This window comes from Siphateles boraxobius, unplaced genomic scaffold (assembly GCF_051911475.1).
Source record: "Siphateles boraxobius isolate OS27281-9 unplaced genomic scaffold, OSU_SipBor_1 20, whole genome shotgun sequence".
In the NCBI taxonomy this organism is placed as follows: Eukaryota; Metazoa; Chordata; class Actinopteri; order Cypriniformes; family Leuciscidae; genus Siphateles; species Siphateles boraxobius.
This window is the reverse complement of record NW_027508811.1, coordinates 20,010,775-20,035,861: the sequence shown is the minus strand read 5'-3', so window position 1 is coordinate 20,035,861 and position 25,087 is coordinate 20,010,775. Positions and strand designations below refer to the sequence as shown.

Sequence of the window (25,087 nt, the reverse complement as noted above, 5' to 3'; positions counted from 1 at the left end):
TGGTTGATCAGTAAAATAGGCTTCATTGAGAAATGTGTGCAAATATTGGGATTCTTTTCAATGGCTGTAACTTCCTCCTACCATGAGATTGCAGACCTGTACACGTTGCACGAGAGTCTGGAAAATGGTAAACAAAGACTTCATTGACACAGGAGCGAGTGAGGACCGCTCGTAGGCTGGTAGAAGCAGTGTTTGGGCAGCAGTTGCTATTCTTTGACCCTCGGTGCAGAAGAGCTCTGGCAAGGAATGGAAGAAGGCGCGTCAGGTGTTTATTACTATCACTGATTGCCTCTGATTAGTAAAGCTGAAGAAATATTTTTTACTCCCACGTCCACGAGATTGCAAATCATTTCTAAAAAGGAAATGAAAGAATTTGTGTTCTCATTTATTAACCTGCTGCTTCTGTTATTAGCTCTTGTCTGGATTCTCTCCGTCTTGACCGTCGACTGCATTAAACTTGTTCTCGGTAATATTATTCTTATCGAAGGGATAGAAATATGGAGGAAAGTTTTCTTCGAAATGTTTTGCGCTTCTACAGTGAAGAAAACTCGCTGTCCACGGGGAACCTGGAGAACTTCCTGCACCTCATTACCAGCCGCCGCGCGGCATCTGTCGATGATGACGCCAATCCGCTGAAGAACACGGAGGTGAGAATGTGTCCCAACAGAATAATTCACAGATATTACCCTGCTAATCATTATATGGTTAAATTTAAAAGAGACATCAATACAAAATGTTATTTTTGGGAAGATCACCCAGAAACTGTTTTGCACCTCTTGGTATTTCTCACACACCTGAACTTTTTAGCAAAACCTCAGCAGATTCATCATTGACCATATTTATAAAGACTTTGCCTTATTGTGGAATGTTTTATTTTGCTTTTATAGAAGCCAAAGTAAAGAAAATATGTAGCCTACTTCATTATACATTCATTAATTCTTTTGGCAAAAATTCACATTCATAAATGTAAATTCTTCGCTAAAAACCTAATTTTGTACTTTTTTCTCCATGAAGTTGTTCATTATATTAATCTGATTTCTGGCAACAAAAAGGTCAATTTATGGTCCTCTTTCTCATTGTAATGGTCTATAAGCTTCTGGCAAAACTGTGTTGTATTCTTATTTGTTTGTTTGCTTTTATGTTTGCATATTGTTATGTAGCCTATATGTTGGTAAATGAATATTAATTAAAAAATAAAATTAAAAAAGAGAATGTGTCCCATCTCAGACATTTTCCTCTTCATTTCACTGTTTCGGCTACGTTTTCCCCTAGTTATAATATAAGAAGACAAGCACAATTTTTGCCATACAACATTTTTTTTCTAAGAGAACAAGTGAAAAGGAGAAAATTGAATATTTTAGATGAATCAAAACATGTTTAGTTGTCACCTGTTTGAATGCATCTTCTGTTTCCATTGTGATTTAGTACCTGAAAGTAGGAGTTCCCTGTTTCTATAGAGGTCGAAAACCCTCAATAAATTATCTGAAACTCCATGATTGTTTTTAATGATTTTCAGATATGGAATTGATACCAAATCATTTACTAAACTTTGCATATCAGACTTTATACTTGTTTATCTGGTGTTGCTAACTTGTAATATATAGGAGCTACTTAGAATGAGATCTGTTTTGTCTTATGGCCTTTTGTTCTTTTCTTGATAGTGTTCATCTGTGTCAGAGCTGTTGTCTGTCTTTGGATTGGGTAATGCTTCTGTGGTCAGTCTCAGTGATCTAGAGATGATGTGTCCAGCTATTCTCAATCAAGTCCTGCTCCCTGCCTGTCCTTACCTCCCCTCAAACCTTAATGAATCTGCTTCTTTACCTGATCACAAAGGTGAGGGATTACCACAAACCCCTTCAGTTTAGTGACAGTGGCAAACGTGTATGAGCAATGAGGAAATGTGATTTAAGTAAATAGTCTGATATCATCAGTTGGGGTTACAGATTGATTTTGTAATGTTTATTGTGGGATTAAAGTGTATTTATAGTTCAATGTTTTCTTGTCTGTGGTTTGAAACTACCAAGTATTACACACTTTTGTGTAATCTTGGTTTTTAACTTTTTTTGTTCATGAATCATGATGGTTAAAGTTAATATTATTATCACATACATCTGATCACATGCACAGATTATTTTAGTGAAGAAGGAAGATTTCCATGACCCATCATCACATTGTTGTTTCACTCAATGTGAATCAGACCTTATTTTTTTTAAAGTATCTGAAGTTTACATCATCAGTTTTTCATTTCACATATAGGGAAAAAAAAAGCCTTTGTCTGATCCCATTTCATATGGTAATGATGTCCTCTCTAATATATTATACAATAGAGAGTATTTTACCAATAGAGAAATAATTCACTTCCCATATTAGGTTTCCGTATTGGGATGCAGTTAGTAGAACAGATAGAACAAGTTACGTCATAAACTAAATCTACAATTGTTTTTCTCACTTCTTGTATTGACCTGATGTAAATATTTTCAGCATGCCTTAATATGTGTGTAAATTCATTCCTCAACTCTTTTTCCTCCTTCCTGTAGTTTGGGGTTATGGGTTCCTGGCTGTGACAGTGATAAACTTGGCAGCTCTGATGGGTTTATTTCTGGTGCCTTTGACGAAAAAAACATATTTTCCAAAAGTCTTGACGTACTTCATTGGACTGGCCATTGGGACACTGTTTTCAAATGCTGTACTGCAACTTATTCCAGAGGTAAGAATGAGTTACAGTGAGATTATTAGATGATGTATGACCTATAAAATGGCTTACAAGTGTTATATAAACAGTCATAAAACAATTACTCAAAATCTTCATGCATGCTGTCCTAATTCACTACTTTTTTTGCCAGGCCCTTGGCTTAGATCCCAGAGATGATAACTATGTGCTCGACGTAGTTGGTATTTTTGGAGGATTTTACATTTTGTTCTTCACTGAACGAGTTTTAAAGATAGTACTGAAAGCAGATCCAGAGGTAAGAGCTTAGACGTGTTTGGACGTTGTTCACTGGAACAGATTGAGTTGTTTTAGGCCTAACCCAATGGTTCACCTCCCCTGCAGCTCGGACACAGTCATTTCCCTCCTCTGGAGTCATCTGATGTCACCATCTCCACCTTCAGCAATGACATCGTCATAAGCAACATCAGCGGTGACATAGTCACAAACGACACTGATCTTGAATTGAACTCTATCAATGAAAAGTACAACAATCCATGTGAGCGTCCAGCTGTTGAACAGGTAACACAAAATGTATGCATTTATAACTCTAACACATAATTAATTTGTGCTTTGCTGAAAATTCTTTACCTAATTGGGTGTTTCTGGGCAAAATTATCGGCCTTTCTAATTTCTTGTAAATCTCTCATCATGCTATATTATCACCAAATAATTATTGGATTCAATCTTTTGTTAGCTTGTTTTCATTTCAGGTGTTGCATTTCAGGTTTTGTATTTCATTTTTGGTCGGTCATTTTTTTTTTAGTCCAATGCGATAACATTAACTTGCATTTTCAGGAAAAAGAAAATCCTCTCCAGGTCAAAATGACTGGAACACAACATGAGGGTTATTATTGCTACACTGGTATTTTCCTGTTAGTACTTTGAGATGTTTACCAGATTCTCTAGATAACGGGCATGATTTCCTGATGTTGTAAAAGTACAATAAACATTAGACTATAAAGATTATTGATTTACAGAAGTACATTATTGATCTGCTCACATAGAGTTTTTGCATTTAAAAAGTGAGGACAGTGGAATGAAAAAAAAAAACAGTACTGGCCAAATACTCCCATAAAAATTGCAGCGTCCCACGCATGACGCAGTGTTCCAAAATGCAATACCAAGTTTAGATATAAACTTGCTATTTTGAGGGGGAAAAAGTCAGAATTGTTAGATAAAAAGTTGCCAAACATGTTCTGTGTGAAGTGCTTCTAAGAACGTATTTTGTGTGAACGGCCTCAAACAAAGTATATTTTGTGTTAAATTTGTTCAGAATGCGTGCGCTTTACTAGCTTGTCGCTGGCTTAAAGGGGATGGAATGTCTAATATAAAGACTGTGGCGTGGATGATCACTGTCAGTGACGCCGTACATAACTTCATAGACGGTCTGGCCATCGGAGCGTCCTTCACAGTCTCTCTACTCACCGGCTTCAGCACCTCTATTGCCATCTTCTGTGAAGAGTTCCCTCATGAGCTGGGTAAAACACAGGAATAGAGACCTATCATCAAAAGATCATTTCAAAATGAATTTTTAAGACTCTTTTAATTTTCTTTCTGTCTCTCTGTAGGTGATTTTGTGATTCTGTTGAACTCGGGCATGAGTGTTGGTCAGGCTCTGTGTTTTAACTTGCTGTCATCGATGAGCTGTTATTTGGGTCTTGCATTAGGGATCCTGCTCGGCAGAAGTTTTGCTCCAAATGCTATCTTCGCCATTGCTGGAGGAATGTTCCTCTACATCTCCCTTGCAGACATGGTGAGACATCTTACTTCTAACTGTGGAAAATGTTCAAATGAATTCCAACAATGACTACCTGACTGTACATCATCCCAATTATTAAAACTCAGCATAAAACATGGGCATGAAATATTGATTTGAATTTAAATCATTTTGATAATCTTAACCACAACTACAATATACTAAACAGCTTGGCTGTATCTGAAATAGCATCTGACAAAATAAGTAGGTACTTGCTTTGAAACCTTGATTACTTCATAACCACTAAAAAAAAGTATGTTCTATATAGTATACTTCATAACCACTAAAAAAAAGTATGTTCTATATAGTATACATGCGTGTACTCTGAATGTACTCTGGACATACTACATTCGTCATGTGCCCTACACTTGATGTTTACTGCCATTCACAAATCCTCTCCCGTGGCCTCATGGGATAGTAAAGTGTTCATCAAATGCACACTTCAGAATCTCGTCTGAGGTTATCCGGGGACTTTTTGCCTACTGTTTAATGAGTACTGTGAATTTAGACAGTTCTTTCTCACACACTGCTTTCCGTTTACTATATAGTAGGGAAGTATACGATTTCGGAAGCAGCTCTGGAGTCAGGACAAATCGGGTCCTCCCTTGAAATCGGGTTTTCACTAGGACCAAGCGATCCCATTGGCTCAAAGAACTTTGAATGGGTACTCTCTTTAGTGCCTGATTACAAATCCTACAAAAATCACGTTATGATATATGTTGTTTGAACTATGTTATAATGACCATTAAATGTCAGTTTTTAGTTAGCTTAAGTACTAACATAACATACAAATACACGATTAGCCTGATAACTTGGCTTATATACCACGCATTTGCATCCATTTGCATTATTTGACATCAGCCTAGAAATATAATAACAATATTATGCAACAATATTATGGTGATATCATATTAATACTGAAGTACTTAGAGATCAATAAGTGAAATGCATGGTGCCAAAAGTGGGCAAGTCTGTGGTGTGATACAAGACACATGAAAGTTGCCCAGACGAACAAACAGTGTTGTCATGGATGACAGTAAAAATTGCCCAAAAACTTTTGAGTGAGACTCTGTATCATGTTAATCACAGTCTTTAACCAAAGAATGTGAAGGTTAAGATTGTTGATGTTTGTCGTTTCATTAGGGGATAAATCTGTGTATTTAAATCTTGTTTCCTTCTATTGTATGAGTTTCAACAGGGGCTTTCAAACTGGGTTCTGGGGTGGAAAATGTATATCAAAATATATTTTAACTATGAAAATTAAAAGCCACATATTTTTTGAAAAAAGTATTTACTTCTAAAGATATTTCTCTTAAATTGTAATGTTGTTTTAAAAAAAGTTTAGCTGTTAACATAAAGGGTATATTTTTCCAGATAATATTTAAATATTTTTTATATATTCATATATTACTGGTTATATAATATGTGTGTACACACACAAATATATGTATACGTATATATGTATAAGTATAAATATATGTGTGTGTGTATATGTATATGTATATCAAAGGGTTTGGGAATCATTTAAACAGAACATTAGTGTGCTGAAAGTAAAACTAATCAATACTAGATCACATTATCAATAATTAATACGCCACTCACGATTAAAGACCAAATGTGATGAGGCATTTCTGTTACTGCTCTCACACTGAGGCATGACTTTCCATTATATATTTCTATTTTTAATGTAACCCATTTTTATTCTTTGGCTTTTGATATTATTTGAGAGAGATTTTTATTATTATTGTACAGTACGATATGTTGTCTCAAAAATAAAAAAATCAACTTTGCATCAATCAGTTATGACAACTTCGAAAGAAATTGTTCAACCAAAGAGTTATATTGAGTTAGGGGAACTTAATTTGTAACTTTAACACATATATTTGAGTTAATTACTTTAAAAAAAAATCCATCTAAAGCCCCAGAACTAATTAATCTAATCTATTTCAGTTAAAATCCACAACTATCATAGCACACTTATTTAGCATGTATATTTAATGAAGAAATAAGATAACTTGTCGCTGTCATTGTTATTATCGTTGCTTATTGAATCAATCGTGTTTATCTTCTTCAAGTATCCTCAGCACAATGGTAACCACAAAAACTTTACCATAACAGATTTTTTTTTTAAATGTCAAACATAACAGCAATAAGCAATAACAGGTTTTTACAAAAACAAATAGTTTCTGCTTGAGATGCGTTTTTTGCCATTAAAAAGTTTTATTTGAAATATACATTTTTGTAAGACTTTAAATTTGAGAGAAATTCAGATACTTTAAAAAAAAATCTATCAAATCATATCTCCCATATTTCTTGTGTTCAGTAAATGGCGCTAGATTTCATTAGAGACTGCAGACTTTCGACACTGCCATCTAGTGAATTTGTGACTGTCTGAAGAGATTTAAAAAACGGATTGGGTGTTTTATTTGACAGGCTTACACAATCGGGTTTTGATTACAAAACGAACCAAGATATGCTATATCACACTGACTGAACAGTGGCTCGAAAACACATTTATTTAATTGGACTTTAAATCAACACCTATATAAGAAAGAAAAAATGACAGTAATTAATTAGTGGAAGGATAGTTACAAGGATAGTTCACCCACAAAGTGAAAATTCTGTCAAAAAGATATTTTGAAGAATATGTGTGACCAAACAGTTGATGGACCTTAATGATTGTATGGAAAAAAATAAAAAATAAAATTGTCCTTATAATTCCTCTCTCCAGTAGATGGCGGTAGTGCTGCTTCCTCTCAAGTTGACATTTTTGAGAAGTTGAGAAGAAGAACCGTTGGGACAAAGTAAAGCATTGATGTCAGTTTACAGTTTATGATTTCAGTAGTATAATTTACAGTTCAGGTAGGTCTATATTATTTGTATATATAGAAAAAAAGGAAATACAGAAAGAACGTCACTTTCGATTAGTATAATTTAAATGCATGTGGTTACAGTTAATATTCATTGCAATTGACATTGAAAATCTCTCTAAACACTTCCGTAAACAAACAAATGCCTTATATATTTCTTCGCTGGGTGCCGACAGTCATCGAGTAAAGGTCAATAACCTGGAAATATCATCTTATCAGGATCAAGGCATTCTTGTGATCGAGTAATTTGTGAGTATCTGTGCCACTATATAATGCTGTGTCTTAATTTGATACAAATACAAACACTTAAGGCTGGAAAAGTGATATTTAATGCTGTTTTTAAAGTTTTTAAATGAAAATGTTTTTTTTTTAATTATTTATCATTTATCGATATCTAGATGTCATGTAGATGTGAAATCTTGTTCATTTACAAGACAAAATTATGATAAGACAGGTGTAAAAGAATTTTATACCCAGTCTTAAGCTTTCTGTGTTATAATTTCTGGTGTCATGCTTGATTTGAAGGTCATGGCAGAGGTGCAGTTTCGTCGCTACCGAGAAGAAGATCATGAAGAAGTAAAGGAGGTTTTTACTGTTGGTATGAGTGAGCACATCCCACCTTCCTGCATGCACGTTCTCAAACAGCCCCTAGCGCAAATGTTTCTGGGATGTGTGTTTTGCGCTTTACTGACCAGCTCAAAGTCCATCCTTTTGCCTGTACTAGCAGTCACGCTGCTTTTGGCCGCAGGCCGTCAGACTGTAAGTTACATGTTCACCAAGTACATTCAGACTTCCCTTGATCAAGATCTCAACCACATTCAGCAGACCTACCTGGATCCACCTAACGCCTGCTTCTGGGTGGCTGAGAGCCAAGGTCGTGTTGTGGGTACAGTAGCGTGTTTACCTGCAGAGAAAGATGAGAACTTCCTGGAACTGAAGCGGATGTCGGTTAAAAAGAGTCACCGTGGACAAGGCATTGCCAAAGCGCTGTGCCGTATGGTGGCAGACTTCGGTCGTGAACGAGGTTATCTAGGAGTGATGCTTCACACCTCGGTGGTCCAGACAGATGCACAGAAGCTCTATGAGCACATGGGCTACCAGAAGGTCAGTGAATTTAATGCTCCAGATGTGATTGCCAAGCTGACTAATTTCACATTGATAGAGTACCAACTCATCATAAAACACCATCACAACTGAGACTAAGATCTGCAGTTTCACTAAGACCAGCATGTTATTGATGAACAGGCTTTTTGACACTGGTTCAGACCACTAAATAAGCACACCATAATCATCATTTGTCTATTTCTTAATCATTAAAAAGGGAACTCTTCTTTTATAAGAAACTGTTCATATAGGGGAAACAATCTATTTCTTATATGAGTTCAAATTGTTGTTTTAAAAATCTGATTTACTTTAAAAACCCTGAATAGAAGCAAAACACGATGTCCAGATCTTGTCTAAGCATCATTAGTGTACCTGTGTCAATGAATGAGAATGAATATTCGGATGTGTACTCGAGTCCTTGAGATAGCTTGTTGTTGCTTAAGATCATTTCAATGTATTTATACTGTACATAGCCTGTTCTCTTCTATGAAAAAAGAAAACAGTGCAGATTTCTTTAAATTTAAGTATATGTAGTTGGTCAATGAGAGGCATGAGATGTAAATGCCTTGAAACTGACAGATGCTGTTCAACAGAAACTGCGTGCAATGCTAATGATGTCACATTTCCACCTCCGTAGCATTGGTGTTGATTACAATGGCAGCGAGAATGTGACAATTACATATCTGTATTAATAGTTTATGCTTATTATTAACAAAATAACATAATCATCTCTCCAATATTATCAGATGACCTATATAGTTGAACTTTTACTGTTTTTTATTTTTAATTTATGAAAGAATGGAAAAACTTTGATTGTCCTGTGACTGAATGATTAAATTACTCTAAACATGCAATGCAACATTCATCTGGATGAAGTGATTTGTTCTAATGAGACCGAATGTAATTTGTTATAACAGCATAAATCAATAAAAACTTTTTGAAATGTACTGTGTTTTAACATTTTTATTTAAAATGTTAGTAATGCATAGAACATCTATTTTCAGTAGAATTGAACATCCTGAGACCTGATTTTTATTTAGGTTTGATTAGCTCTGTGAGCAACATCAGTGGTCTAAAGTTGCAAAGATCATGTGATTTCTTAATCGTCTGATAATAGCACGTAGCTCAAATGTTTAATTGTACATCTTGTGTAATACTATAATAACCGTTTTAAATTGAACCGGCAACATTTTTGGACAACATTTTCATAGATGCCATCTATTTGTAATTACACCTACAATAACAGTACTAATAACAGTAATGAAGCCACATGTCTTCATTGTAATATTTAGTCTTTTCCACTCTGATCTCAGTACTAAAGTTTAGATGTTGTGGTATCAGTGAGAATCTGGTGGACATCAGGAACTCCTACATGCAGATTGGCAACACAAGCTGCTTTGGGGTGGCAGAACTAAAAGGGTCTATTGTCAGGACTGTGGGCATTTTGCCCTGTGTGGATGAGACAGGTGCTTGGGAACTGAAAAGGATCTCTGTAAAAAGGGAGTTTCGGGGTCGTGGCCTTGCAAAAGCTCTTTGTAAAACAGCCCTGGAATATGTTGCCAGACATGATGTGAAGAGGGTGGTGCTTTTCACTTTTATGGTCCAAACTGATGCTCATAAGCTGTATGACAGCACTGGGTTTAAAAGGAGGAGTTTGTCTGGCTTTCACTTCCTGCCAGGTTGATCAATTTCATGGTGTTTAAATACGCCCACAGCAGGACTGGTGGTTTCATGTCATGCTAAAATAATAAAAGAAGACAAAAAAGGAAAAGAAAAGTTGTATTCATATCTGTCAAGATCTCTTTGGTGGAAAAAAACATTTGCCTAAATTTTTTTATTTGATATCAAATAAGCATAATTTTGAAATAAAAGAATCTGTTTAATTATAAAGATAACTTAGAAGAATACAGTGCACATTGATATCCCATTATTTATCTAATTTAAGCATTAGAGGCACAAATCCCACATGTCTGATAAATTATGTAACATAAAACGAATCGTTAAATCCAAGGCTCATTCAACTGTTACCCATACAGGATATCAACAACTATACTCCCAAATTTGTTTAGACTAAATTAACTAAAAACCAATATTAACTTAATATAGGGTAAATTTAATAAATTGAAATCCTGTTTACATTACCCTGTTGCCTTTCTAGCGTTTTTATATTTGTCTACTTAATCGGATTTTTAAACTGTATTTACATATGTCCTCATGTCCAAGCAACTTCTTTCACTGAGCCTGTTTAAAAAAGCTAATGTCATTAGAATGGAGCTTCAGACCCTATTTTGTATCCTATGTCGAGCCAAGTGCCAAAACTCCCATTGGAAGCAGTGGCGCTCCGCTCCCGCTGTGTGTGACGTAGCGCTCCTCAGGAAGTAGCTGTCACATCCACATTGTACGGGAATAGACACAACTCGCTTATTAAGAACAGCACTAAAAACATCACGGTAAGTTCAAATGCATGGTTTGAAATAAAGAACATGAAAGAACCGTTTAATGGCCACACATCCTCCATCTGTTTTTGCGATTGTAACTACTAATCATTCTCAGTTGAGGGATGTAGCGGGGGTAGTAACTGTTAGGCTATATAAATAGGCGGTGGCTGATCGATAGAAGAATTGATGGGCTGCTGGCGATGCGTTCAACCTACCATCCAATTTACTGTTGTTGCTATTCACTGCTACAGCTTTTACGTAAATTACAATTAAGATTGTAGCATTCTGTAATATTTATTTATTTGTTTATTCATGGGGGAGGGAGCAGACGGACCAGGCAGGTTCTTGATCTGTTTTTCATCACTGCACAGCACAGAAAATAAGCAAGTGTACGCAATCGCACTGCTTTCATACTTATTTTATACTATAGTTTCATTCTTCTTTCATTTATGCTCCAAATAGTCATTAAGTATATCTTTAGACAATGCTATTTTACCTTCATTTAAGTAATGATATCATTTCTATATAAATGATAAATGTACAATTAATATAATGATACTGTTTATCTGCGAGATGTAGGCCTATACACTTATATAAATAAATGTGTGTGTGTGTGTGTGTGTATATATATATATATATATATATATATATATATATATATATATATATATATATATATGCATACATGCATACATATACACTGTATAATTACAACAATTAGTTTTATTTTTTATCATTATAATAAGATTTTATTTATTTATTAATCATCAAAGTATAGTAAATCTCCATACACATTATAATAATATCATGCACAGTCATGTTATTACATGACATTTATGTTTTTTTCAGACACATTCTTACAATAAAGTATGTTACAAGTCTCACACCATTGTTAAGGGATAATTAAAGAGACAGTTCATCCAAAACAAAAACAAAAAAACAGAAAAAATTCGCTGATCATTTACTCACCTGAATGCTGGTAACCAAAAAGTTGAGGGTAGGCATTGACTTCCATAGTATGGAAAAAAAATACTAGGGCAGTCAATGGCTATACCATCAACTGTATAATTCAAAATATATTCTTTTGTCTTCAACAGAAGAAAGAAACTCATACAGGTTTGGAACAACTTGAGGCAAGGCAAGTTTATTTATATATCACATTTCATACACTATGGCAATTCAAAGTGCTTTACAGAAAGGAAATAAAATAATCACAAAATAAAAGCAAGGAAAATTAAAACAGTTATAAAAGTAATTAAAATAGATATATGATACAGTTATAAAATGAATTAAAAGAGTAAAAAGATGATACATAGATAAACTTCTCATCTGGCAAATCACTGGTGTATCATATTTTTCACAACTCCCAGGGTGAGTAAATGATGACAGAATTTTTATTTTTTGATGAACTATCCCTTTAAGCTAAAACTGTGTTTATAAGTGAATGCTCTCGTGTTCGATGCATTCTTTTTTTGTTCTTCTCCTTATATTGTTATTCTTTATATCCTCTCTGTCCCTATGTGTATCTTCTGCTTTTTCTATCAATCAAACCTCATTCCGTCCCCTGCTTTAAAAAAGTTTGCATTTAATCACTATAAGCCATGAACCAACCAGCTACGATGTGAATCACAACATTACAAACTTTTATTTGAAGCAAAAAATATTTGAAAATTGGACAAAAAGACAAAGGTACAAAACTGTGTACTTAATGGATTTAATGAGGGAAAGAACTACAATCCCATAAAGCATTGCGAATGGCATAATCAGATTAAAACCATGATGGAATATAAAACTATTCATTTTTGATCATATATATATTGAGAAATAATATATTTGAACCTTACCTGATTAACTCGAGTATGTCATTTGCGGTGCTTCATGAGAGTGCAGCATTTTTAGTGCGATTTGTTCCCCAAGACTCTGATTTGTGGAATTTTCTGTACAGCATCATGGGTAAATTAGTTTTTCACCAGGAATTCCACTTTTTTTTTAAACAAGTTGAAATAATGTGAACAGATGGCTTTAACAAAAGCATATTGACTGACTCACAGTAGCTCTGTTTTTAAATGTAGTTAAGTTTTTGTTATAAATCAATTTCCCTATGGAGAAACAAATCGTTTTTACTTCCGGAACTCGACTGTTGCACTCAGTTCCTATAGCCTGATAGAGCACAGATGAGAGGCACTGTTTCATAGAGTGGTCAGAGAAGAGAAGCTCTCATTGTGTGATTTATGCATTGTTTGCATGTCTGCTCAGATCGACTCACAATTGCTTACTGGTTTTTGTGAGCACAATGTTTTCAGCTGTGCACCTGTCCCTTCTAACTGTATAACATGTTGCAAACATCAGCATTTGCTTTCTGTGCAGAATGTGTAATACAGATATAAGCCCACAGGGATTCAGTGCAGTTGTCATTTATAAAGAGCATTAATCCTGTCAGTGTGTTTGTGTTTGTGTTTGTCAGTCTGCTGAGGTTGTGCACACCTCTACTGACTGAACTCACTCTTCTGTGTTTGGCTTTATATCGGATGCTGCCTGCGTCATATTTGAATAGGGCTGGAGAGGAACAGAGAGGCTGTATAGAGATCCAGTCTTAAAGAGACCTGCTGCCTTAAACAGTCTTATTTACTAAGTGTGTGAAGAGTTGTGTGTGAATGGATTCCATAGTAGGGAACCATAGTAGGAAAGAGTGCCGTTAAAGCCAGCGATCACCTCCATACAAAGTCGTACATGACCTTTAGTAATCCAGTGGTTAATATATAAAGGATAATGAACCGTCAGCTAGTCATTATCACAAAATAAATCCCAATAGAGTAATCAGGACTCTTGTATTACCCTAACTGAGCTTATTTTGCATGAATGAGGTACATTATCCTAGGTTTTACATTGCTACTTACCAAATTAATAAACTGACATAAATATTTATTTAAGTTTAAATTATTCAGTCTGTCGTGGCGCCCACGACGTGATGAGACTCTGACGTGGCGGCCATGACGGTTGGAGACTCTGATGTGGCGGCCATGACGGCTGGGTCCCAGTCGAGCAAGTGGAGTCCTCCTCTACCTCACCCCCAGTGAAGGAGGAACCACTCGTTGAGAGCATCAGCTCAAAAAAATCCATGAATCTCCCTCGAGGATCATACCTGGATAAGGGAATCTTGATTTTAAAGGGTTAGTTCACCCAAAAATTCTGTCATTAATTACTCACCCTCATGTTGTTCCAAACCCCTAAGACTTTCGTTCATCTTCGCAACACAAATAAGGATATTTTTAATGAAATCTGAGAGTTTTATGTCCCTCTATTGACAGCCGACGCAACTTCCACTTTCAAGGCTCAGAAAGGTAGTAAAGACATCAGAAAGTTGATCCATGTGACTCATTTACATTTATGCATTTGGCAGACGCTTTTATCCGAAGTGACTTACATTGCATTTCAAGGTAGACACCCTGAGAATCAAACCCATGACCTTGGGGGTGCAAGCGTCAACACTCTACTGTTTGAGCTACAGGAACGCATGCTCCAGTGATTTAACCTTAATTTTATATGAAGCAATGCGAGTGCTTTGCGCGAAAAACATTATTTGGCACTTTATTTACAAAATATCATGAGAGCACTACGACGCATGCGTGTTGTGTTTACGTGAGAGCAGACACTGCATGCGTGTTGGAGATAAATATTTTGTAAATAAGGTGGTAAATTATTATTTTTTGCACAAACAAAGCAATCGTGGGCTTAGAAGTGGTAGTTGCGTAGATTGTCAATAGAGAGAGGAAATTCTCAGATTCCATTCAAAAGATCTTATTTGAGTTCCAAAGATGAACGAATATCTTACGGGTTTGGAACGACATGAGGGTAAGTAATTAAATGACAGAAATTACATTTTTGGGTGAACTGTGCCTTTAACTGGTCATTGAGTCTAGCATAATAAAAGGAAATCAAGGCACTGTCATGGTAGTGAGTCTGATGAGCAAGCTTCAAAACCTCACTAGTATGGCCCTCGAGGGAACAATCATCCTGAGTAAGAAGGAGGAGGTATTTTGCTGCTAGATCCATACTAATGGTTGGTTGGTCATTCTGTTACGGATGTAGCAGGGACAATGTGTGGTGAGGATATTTAGCAAGCAGTCTTTTTTGAATGAACGCATAACACAAAGGTAATCCAAACTAGGAGCCGATGGCAATAATCCAAACAAGATGACATAGGCAACACAGGAGACTTATCAGCTTTACATTGAGGTATAAAGACAACAACCGACAAACACAATGATATAAATATACAGAGTAACAAGATAACGAGGAACAGGTGTGTGTGATGAGTAACCATAGAGACAGACAAGGCCAAGGGTAACTATAGAAACAAGGTTCTACAGAAATTAAACACAGGATATGAAAACCAGACACAGTAAGACTCCTAGAATAAAAGAAGCAGGGGAATGGTGACACTGTTCTTTTTAGTTTGTATTATACAACACTTTTTAAATAGCTGAACCAGTGTTATTTTAGTATAATTTATATATTATTATAGTATTTAATAATATTTTGAATTAGCATTTATTCAGTTGTCATTTTAATTTTAGTTTGTCATTTTGTCTTTTTTAAATATTTTTTTTAGCTTTATTTTGTATTTTAGATTTAGTTGTAGTTATTAATAATAACACTACACTGTAAATCATACACTATAAATAATAACTTTGGTCATCCTCTCTTATAAGGCCTTATTGTAAAGTATGTAAATGTGAGAAGACCGGGGGAATGGGTTCTCTGTCTTTTAATCACCCAAAGAATACATTTATATATTAAATATGCAAGTTTGATCATTATTCGGTATAGGAGGGCTTTAGGACCCAGTTCTGCCTCTTTTGCTCTCCTGCAGAAGGCAGCACAGACATTAGCGCAGTTGCACTGCTCTCACACACTCACCTAGCAGCACAGATCAGTCAGCCAGACTTACACACACACACACACAGACACACACACACACACACACACACATCACATTCTAACTCAATTTAATGCTGGGATCATTCTGACAATTCACATGCTAGCTGGTTCATCTGAGCTCAGACATCCAGCAGGACCTCCACTGGTATCTCTCCTGTGTCCTCTCTGGGGTTCAGTCTGTGCCTCTGCTGGAGCTGAACCAAACCCTCTCAGACACTCATCGTATGGACAAAGGTTTGAGTGATGTGAGTTAGGTGGAGATAGAAAGGCAGACAGAGAGATAGGGAGACAGTGGGTTGGGGGATTGAATAGACTGCGCTGGTTGCTGAAGCAAGGCAAGCAACCGTTGTCAACAGCGACGCAGGAGCAGCATGTCTCAGATGAAAAGATACACTTACAGCAGGGTGAGTGACATACAGTGGACACTCCTTTTGTCACACACATACTGTCTGTCTGCCACCCTTAAAAACCTACAGTGAACACATGCTTGTTTCTTTTTTATTGTAGAATTCGTATGTGCTGTGCAGTGATGAGCAGGTGTACAGTATATATTAGCTCTCAGTGTGGACATGCAAGTGTGGTAGCATGTGTCAGACAAGAGCATGCGTGGGCTCAGTCAGTGTTCTGGAATTTGTAAGGCTCAGCTATTAGCTAAAATGCATTTGCTTGTGTACAAAATGCTATACAATCAATTGCAGTGTGTTTTTTTATGTATGAGGCAGTTTTTACTGCAGGCCAGTAATGAAGCAGTGCAATTTTTGGCACATTTGCTGAGTAACACAGCAACAACAACAAAAAGACTTTATCTTTGACTAAAAGCATTTTGTCAGATCATATTTAATTAGATTCTTTTAACTTGATTCCAGCTCAAATCCTAATATTGAACCAAAGCCTTTACTGTAGCTCAACTTCATTCTCTCAAGCTGACATGGTTAAATGTAGTAATAACTTCCTGTCTAGATCTCCAGACATAAATCGTATGCCCTTTTCCTGTATAAAACATTAGCACTACGAACATAAAACCCCAGTTTAAATGGATTGTTAGGGGATAGTAATGCATCCCCACAAAGATAATAAAACCTGAAATCATTTACATTATGGGGAGCAGCCAGCGAACACATTAATAAACTTACCAGACATGTCTTAATAACAACTAAAAATGCAAAAAGGTTTGCGTGAGGAATGGTTAAGGTTTAGGGTTAGAAGATAGAACATCTCAGTAGTTCAGTATAATAACAATAGAGATCAATAAATCCATACCATGATAGAAAGACAAATGTGTGTTTATTCATTCCTGTGAACTTACTTCTGAAACCTTGTTTCGGATAATTAGAAGTTCTATAATAGAAGAGGTTAGTTACTCAAATATAGACCTATATTTAATATTTACACACTTTCACATTTTAATAAATAAATGTGGAGAAAGATTTGATGGACTATAACTGATTCTGAAAAAGAAAATGACACTCATCTTAAACACGTATATATGGAAAAGCTCCACTGCTTAAGCTTCATAAGGACCTCAAAATTCAAATTCTTTGGCTTTTACTTAAAGGTTTTTTTTTAACAAGCTTCACAAGATCTATTCCAAAAATAACATTCCTTAACCCATAGTTTTCAACCCTTACTAACACAGTTAGTGACTTATTTCTGCTGAGTCATGAGTCAGTTTTCTGTAACTCCTGTCCTGTGCTCACAATGTAATATTCAGCTTAATCTTTCAACATTAGTCAGCAACATCATTAAATTAAATATGTCTGTATAATGTATGATTATGTCACCTTGAGCTGTTGCCAGTCTTTGCACAGGTCTGAGTTTTCAAGTTGCGAAGAGGTCACATCTATCATTTGTGTTCTCTTTCTATTGTTACATTGTAACCTGATGTTCCAACCTATTTAGAGTTTACAATTAGAGTCAGCAAGAATAATAAAACACTGCAAATATTGTGCCTTAGCCCTTAGCTTGTTACCTTTACCTTTATGTGTCTGGTGCTTATTTTTAGTTTCTGAAATAAAACTCATTTTGGACCCCATCCTCTGTGTGATTAGAAAGAGTTGAAATGACTTAATAGAAGTGAAATGGAGCAGGTCTCTCAGGATCAGCTTGTGTGTGTGTGTGTGTGTGTGTGTGTGTGTGTGTGTGTGTGTGTGTGTGTGTGTGTGTGTGTGTGTGTGTGTGTGTGTGTGTGTGTGTGTGTGTGTGTGTGTGTGTGTGTGTGTGTGTGTGTGTGTGTGTGTGTGTGTGTGTGTTTCTGCACACTGTGACTGCAGGTAACAGTGCTTCTGTTTCATCTGGAGTCTTCTGCAGTAAAGATAAAGGCTGCGTCACAAACTTGTTTTCAGCCATGCGCTCGAGTCTGAGTGCTCCTAAATAACCCCCAATTGTCCTCTCAGACATGCAATCTGGAGGGCATGAGAGACTAGTTCAGATACCTAATGAGGAGTCTGCAAAGGACTTCACCTCCCCCAGATAATCTATTCAGTTTGAATCTGATTGGCTGAGCTGCCAATATACAAATCTGATTGGCTGGAGGAGTGCCAATAATATACGTTCCAACAGCACTGGGACTTTTCACTGTGTCACTCCACTTGTCTTTTTTTGTGCATTTCTAGAATCCAGACAGACTGTCACTTTTTTGACTGCATGTTACACTGTTATGCCAGTAATTCATTCGTTCAAAAATGCTGATTCATTCTAGAACGAAAAACAAATTAACTGCCTTTATTAGTCATTGAATGATTAATTCAACTAATTTGTTAAAAAAAAAACACAATATCAAACAGGATCTGTTGTGACTTTGTTTGGAACTTTTTGCATTGGCACAGCAAAAACAGTAAAATAAACGGACAGTGTTGTGTATTAAAGGTAGGGTAGGCAATGTTTTACATAAACACCTTTTGTTATACTGATTGAAACTCTCTTCACATCCTGATAGAAATCAATAATAGAATTGGTCTAAATATTTTTTTTAAATTACATATATCTTCAATGGAAGTCTCAAGACCACAAATGCTTTTTCCAATCATTGCATTCGGTCCAAATGCAGTGATAGGATGTCCTATCTGCCTGTCAACCTATGTATTTCCATACCTCTGCACACCCTGCTCTCGCAGACATCACACGTCATCAGTGTGTTCTATGAGGCTTTGCAGAGTTATAGAAAGACAGTCACAGAGCGCCGTAAACAAACAGTAGACGCCTTTTACAGTTCCTTCTGAACCAAAACAACAAGCTTATGCTGCTTTCACACCACGTTGTCGTAATTACCATATTTAAGAGATGGCAACACGTGACTCTCTACCCAGAGCTGTACACGCCCTTTAGACTTGAAATTATGTGTTTCTATGGCAACACTATCAATGCCAAAATTAATCTGCAGCAGTCAGGTGGTACAAATAAGTGGTGAGGTCTTTAGCGTCCTTGTTAGAGCGCCCACTACCTCCACTTCCTAATTTAACTCTGTCTCTCTTGACGCTTTGCAGACTCTGCTGTGTGCATTGCGTTCATGTGTTTTGAACGAGGCGGGGCTTTGGAGATGCTCTGAAGGGAGGGTGGGATCTTATGCTTTCAAACTTAGCTATACAGCATCGCTAGCCTCTCTGAAGCTGCCTACCCTACTTTTAAATGTACATTTCTCAACATTAACTTCTTGTTTATTGATCTGTTGTATAAAAGCAGTATTGCAGAGTCATATTGCTTCCTTCTCTAATAACTTCTCAGAAATGTCCCGGCCATCTTTCCTAGTTTGTGACGTTTAGTAACAGAATTAGTAATGGAAGCCTGAATGCATCTTATCAACGGCCACCCTTTGGTATGCTTTAATATTACTGTAATATCAAATTAAGTGACAAAAATATCAAACAAAGTTATAGTTTCAAATAATAAAAAAAAATAATGTTAGAGATGTTCTCAGAACTAATGTCCTTTTCCATAGCCATTTTTGCACTGATTTTTAACTGGCAGAGAGAACATGATCCACTAACGTTTGACAACCAGAAAGAGTCCAAATTATTTTAAAACCTAAAACCTTCCTTTAAAAAAGCCAATTGGTTCAATATATTGGATCTAATGATATGGCATTCAGACATTTTAAGTGTGACTAAAGTGTTCAAATATTAGGTAACACTTTATTTCTGTAGTCCACTTTAGATATTCTACTAGCTATAAGTAACTTTGTCAACTAGCGGTCATTAGAGTATTAGTAGACTGTCTGCTTAAAGGGTTAGTTCACCCAAAAATGAAAATTCTGTCAGTATTTACTCACCCTCATGTTATTTCAACCCCGTTAGACCTTCGTTCATCTTCAGAACACGAATTAAGATATTTTTGATGAAATCTGAGAGCTGGATCACTCCTCCATACTCCTCCATAGGCTTCTTCAGGGATTGAACTGGCCGGCCTCGAAAAGTTATTAAAGACATTGTTAAAATAGTCCAAGTGACTACAGTGGCTCAATCTTAAGTTTATCAAGCGACGAGAATGCTTTTTGTGCGCAAAAACAAACATAAATAACGACTTTATTTCAACTATTAATTTCCTTCTCTTTGGGCCTCTAGTCAGTTAAACTAGTGTAATTGCGTAGAGCTACGTCACACGTAGGCTCACTATTGGCCGATGCTGGTCATGTGGGTGATGGGTGACACGTACAACAACAGATCGTACGCTGTTAAACTAGTAACCTGACTAGAGGCCCAGAGAGAAGAAAATGAATAGTTGAAATAAAGTCGTTATTTTTGTTTTTTTTGCACACAAAAAGTATTCTCGTCGCTTGATAAACTTAAGATTGAGCCACTGTAGTCACTTGGACTATTTTAACGATATCTTTAATAACTTTTCGAGGCCGGCCAGTTCAATCCCTCAAGAAGCCTATGGACTAGTATGGAGGAGTGATCCAGCTCTCAGATTTCATCAAAAATATCCTAATTCGTGTTTCGAAGATGAACAAAGGTCTTACGGGGTTGGAACAACATGAGGGTGAGTAAATACTGACATCATTTTCATTTTTGGGTGAACTATTCCTTTAATATCTGCTAAAACTTTATTTTGATGCTCCCCCAACAGACATTCTCCTGACTATAAGTGACTTTGTGAGTATGTCAACTTATTCTTCTAACCTTAACCTAACAGTCTACTACTGAGAGTTAGCTGACACGAAGTTGCAAATGAATGAAAGTTAGTTGACATGTAGCTGCAAAGTTACTTATAGTTTGCAAAACATGATATCTATGGGGGTCTATCAAAATAAAGTGTAACCAAATATTTTAGGGGCACTGTAAGCAAGAACATCTGGTCAGTTCTGGTCATCTGGTCTACCATTTAATCAAAAGCTCTTTTTGTCATTCAAGGTTTTTTCTCTCTCATTCTCAGACCACCAGCAGTGGCAGCAGCAGAATGAGTTCAGATGGAGGTGGGCGGCCTGTTAAGGTGGGGTCTCTTGTTGAGGTCATCGGTAAAGGTCATCGAGGTACCGTGGCATATATTGGAAACACCCTCTTTGCCTCTGGAAAATGGGTGGGAGTCATTCTAGAGGAACCCAAAGGGAAGAATGATGGGACTGTTCAGGGCAAACGATATTTCACCTGTCAGGAGAACCATGGTATATTTGTACGCCAATCACAGGTACTCCCACACATGCTTGCTGCTTATAAACACTAACGGGTGTGACGGGTGAAAACATGTACAGTAAATGTTCTTGGAAACTGCTGTGACCTCTTGCAGATTCAGTTAGTTGAAGATTTGGCTGACACAACATCTCCTGACACGCCAGAAGCTGCCACCTCCAAAATGCTGAAACGAGGTAGGAAATCAGTTTCATGCACATCTGCTTGCAACCATTTTTATTTACCATGAAATTGTAATCATCAGTAGTTAATACCATATAGCAACTGTCAAAATGATTGATTGACAGGTGGGCGTGGCTTTCCTTTGATCTTCCCCCGCCCCGTCCGGTTCCTCCCCTTCCTGTCCCGCCCATTGTCCCGCCCCTTCCGGTTCCTCCCCTTCCTGTTACCTTTGACCTAGTTCCGCCCCTTCCTGTTACCTTTGACCTAGTTCCGCCCCTTCCGGTTACAGCTTATGTCAAAATGATGGATGTGTGACAGTTAGTTTGGTCGTTTGAAGTTCATTTGATCAAGAAAAGGGAGGTATTGGTCTTTGATATTAACATAAGCTTTGATGTTACAGTTACAAAGTGATGTGACAGTTAGTTTGAGATGTATTGGCTTTGATGGTGACAGTTACTTTGATTGTTTGAAGTTGGTGTTTTGGTCACCGCATCCCTGAGCTTTATCAAGGGGAGCTGTGAAAGTGATAAGAAAAAAATGTACAACTATTCACTGGACCAAGCATTATGTTCATTTAAATAAAATGGTGAAAGTTTATCTGTTCTTTAAAAGAATATAAAATAAAACCTCACACAAAAAGTTTAAATAAAATGGAGTCACAAAAATATTCCAAACAGTTAAAAATGTATTAGAGAGTTGAAGAAAAAACATACAGCTTATGTAAAACCTCACACAAAAAGTTTAAATAAAATGGAGCCACAAAAGTATTGCAAACAATCCATTGTGTGGATGACCTTGCTCTGTCTTGCACTGACGCTGAGCGCACGCGTCTATGTGTGTGTGTGTGTGTCAAAGCAGTAAAGGATGCGCCGCGTGCACTTATCTGTCTGTTTAGATGAAATAAATTAATCTTACATGTTTTACAGAACTCTAGAAAAATCACACGCTATAACCGGATCTCTCTGAAATGTATCTCCAATTATAATCTTTTTTGGCAGTAACCCAGTTAGGGATGCGTCCGCTCCACATGAAACACAGGCTTTGTCTGTATGAGACTGTTAATTAGGTCAGGGACGGGGTCGCCAGATAAGACGCTCACACACGCGGTGCAATGGCGCCATCTAGTGGCCAAGGAACACTGTTTTTCTCCATATCCAAATATAAATACAGATGTCCTCAGGCCAAAAATCATCAGAAACATATTTTCCTGACTCAGCTCAATCATCTCTACTTGTCATCAAAATGCAAAACTGTGAGTATTTCTTTTCTCAATATTTTATCTGTTATAATAATATGATTTTGTTCCATCATCTGCACTATGCAATATTGGTACTAGTTTAATATGATTGTTTATACATTATTGTTTTAAACATGTATGCATTGTGCTATTGAAGTTTATCTACTGTAACTCAAATCTCCATTATACTATCTGTTTAATGTTTATCTGTTGATGTTGGTATTTTTTATCATAAAATTATGATTTTTAAAAAAAACTGTTTTAAACTTTCATTGGACTATGGGGGTTTTATCTGTTAGAATAATATGATTTTTTCATCATTTTAATCATGCAATGTGCTATTGCTTTTATTTCATTATTTTTAATTTTTAAAAAACTGTTTATTAGTTTTTAACACTCATTCATTATGATATTGCATTGTTTTATCTGGAAAATTTAGATGTAGAACAGATTGATATAGATGTTTTGTTAGGATAATTCTATCTGTAATGTGTTTTATTTAAAACACCATTTGTGACTATTACATTGTTTCATCTGAAAGATTTAAAACATCATTAATATAAATGTTCTATCTGCAATATGTTTCATTTAAAACATGACAGTCATTCTAACCACGTAGCATCCACTGTCTTTTCTTATCATACTGTTTTATGATCGATATCAATTCTGTTTGGCCTGTATATAGTTTTTTCAGAAAACTTTAAAAATTATAATGCTATGGTTTTTCTATGGACTTTTATTATGAAAAGACTAGGCTTTTCTAACAGGAAGTGTCCGGTGTTTTGCTTAGCTAGCAGCTATGCTGTGATTCTGTTTTTGCTATGTATCATTTCTGTTTGCATTAAATCTGCGTTTTACCATCGCGTTGTTTTGTTATCTATTTACTAAGACAGCGCTGCGCTCCCGGTTATTAGGCATGCCTTAGCACCACTCCTGTTAGAAATGCATGGTTTAGCTTAGCAGCGCGTGCTACGTTGCTAACTGCTCTTAAATATGTCTGACATCATGTATCAAAACTAGTTTTGATCCGTATCTGTTTCACAAGGCAGATCGATCTACTTTTGATATATTGGCTGTTTTATTTTTAGACCTAAAAAGCTTGTTTTAGTCACTGTCTTAAACACACCATGTTATTGATACAGGAACTAAGCAACTCTCCGGCGCCACCTGGTTACCCGGTGTTAAAACTACATTCTGTTACGGGGAAATTACGCCCTCTAGTGCACCGTTCTGGTATAACATCCTGTTATGGCGAAATTACGCCCTGTAGTGCACCGTTCTGGTATAACATCCTGTTATGGCGAAATTACGCCCTCTAGTGCACCGTTCGGGTATAACATCCTGTTATGGCGAAATTACGCCCTCTAGTGCACCGTTGTGATATAACATCCTGTTATGGCGCCACCTGGTCACCCGGAGTTAAAACTGCATCCTGTTTTGGTGAAATTATGCACCCTAGTGTACCAGGGAGGATATAACATTATGTTATGCTGAAATTGTGCCTCCTTGTGTTCCGGGGGTGATATAACATGCTGAAAAATAATGATTATTATATATTTTATTTTTTAATCATTAATTTTTATATAATTTTATTTTTTAAACATTTATTTTTTATTTAAATTTTTTTATAATTAATTTTTTTTTTTTTTTTTTTTTTTTTTTTTTTTTTTAAGCATCTGTCTGTAGGCGTGTCATCAAACAAGCATATAAAACGACTTACAAGTGTTTCCATTCATAACAGGATTTTTTCCCCCAGGTCCGAATTCCGAGAGCGGCGCTTTCGATGACACCGATGCATGTGAGGACTGATCTTTTTCTATTCTTTTATAAATTATTAAATAAATTTTAATTATATTTTAAAATAAATAAAAATGTAATTCTCTCTTTTCTTTTTAAATTCGCAGCAGCTACTCCGGTGATTGATGCAGACAACGCATCGGATGGTAAAACAAGACCCATCGTCGATGTAAATTTTTTTCTAACGGCTATGAGAAATCTGATTTATTTATTTATTTATTTATTTTAGATTTCATATATTTTATTACACAACCTGACTTCCCCCTGACGGATCACACTCAAGAAGAGAATGAAGACCTCACCAGTGTTGAAGTAGCAGACGTAGCTGACCCCACTCCGGCTCGTGCTGAGGATCAAATAGCCCTTACCGACTCAGCTTTAGACCAACGCCCCGGACCAAGCAGAGAGTCTTTGAGAAAGAAGACTAGAAAAACGGATCGTTCTACCTCAC

At 36.3% G+C, this 25,087-nt stretch overlaps 3 protein-coding genes across 9 annotated transcripts in view; all 3 read left to right on the top strand.

Annotated features, from left to right (window-relative positions):
- The first annotated feature begins 151 nt into the window (after positions 1–151).
- On the top strand, positions 152–4,592 carry slc39a8 (solute carrier family 39 member 8). Its single transcript, XM_077237352.1, has 8 exons — positions 152–265; positions 413–647; positions 1,662–1,833; positions 2,538–2,707; positions 2,844–2,966; positions 3,053–3,229; positions 3,984–4,188; positions 4,279–4,592. The coding sequence occupies exons 2-8, from the start codon at positions 498–500 to the stop codon at positions 4,515–4,517; spliced, it is 1,236 nt and encodes a 411-aa protein (XP_077093467.1). The 5' UTR covers positions 152–265; positions 413–497; the 3' UTR covers positions 4,518–4,592.
- A 2,608-nt stretch (positions 4,593–7,200) lies between these two features.
- LOC143745308 (putative N-acetyltransferase camello) lies at positions 7,201–9,387 on the top strand. Of its 2 annotated transcripts, XM_077237355.1 has the most exons (3): positions 7,201–7,328; positions 7,513–7,585; positions 7,862–9,387. In XM_077237355.1, the coding sequence occupies exon 3, from the start codon at positions 7,865–7,867 to the stop codon at positions 8,531–8,533; it is 669 nt and encodes a 222-aa protein (XP_077093470.1). In that variant the 5' UTR covers positions 7,201–7,328; positions 7,513–7,585; positions 7,862–7,864; the 3' UTR covers positions 8,534–9,387. The 2 variants fall into 2 exon arrangements, with proteins under 2 accessions (XP_077093470.1, XP_077093471.1); XM_077237356.1 differs by lacking the exon at positions 7,201–7,328 and having other exon boundaries at positions 7,466–7,585.
- A 1,405-nt stretch (positions 9,388–10,792) lies between these two features.
- dctn1b (dynactin 1b) overlaps positions 10,793–25,087 on the top strand; it is a 47,881-nt gene continuing 33,586 nt past the window's right edge. For 2 of the 6 annotated variants that reach the window (XM_077237337.1, XM_077237336.1), the window contains exons 1-3: positions 10,834–10,890; positions 21,187–21,438; positions 21,538–21,616. In XM_077237337.1, coding sequence (XP_077093452.1) covers positions 21,211–21,438; positions 21,538–21,616 — 307 coding nt within the window. In that variant the 5' untranslated portion in view covers positions 10,834–10,890; positions 21,187–21,210. Of the gene's footprint in view, positions 10,891–15,747; positions 16,224–21,186; positions 21,439–21,537; positions 21,617–25,087 lie in introns of those variants that run through there. The other 4 variants (XM_077237335.1, XM_077237334.1, XM_077237338.1 and 1 more) reach the window with 3 other exon arrangements.

Excerpts from the sequence above, each read along its gene's own strand:
- slc39a8 (XM_077237352.1), top strand. The coding sequence starts at position 498 with ATGGAGGAAAGTTTTCTTCGAAATGTTTTGCGCTTCTACAGTGAAGAA. Across the intron at positions 2,708-2,843 it reads TACTGCAACTTATTCCAGAG|GCCCTTGGCTTAGATCCCAG; the intron begins GTAAGAATGAGT and ends TTTTTTTGCCAG. Across the intron at positions 2,967-3,052 it reads TACTGAAAGCAGATCCAGAG|CTCGGACACAGTCATTTCCC; the intron begins GTAAGAGCTTAG and ends CCTCCCCTGCAG.
- LOC143745308 (XM_077237355.1), top strand. The coding sequence starts at position 7,865 with ATGGCAGAGGTGCAGTTTCGTCGCTACCGAGAAGAAGATCATGAAGAA.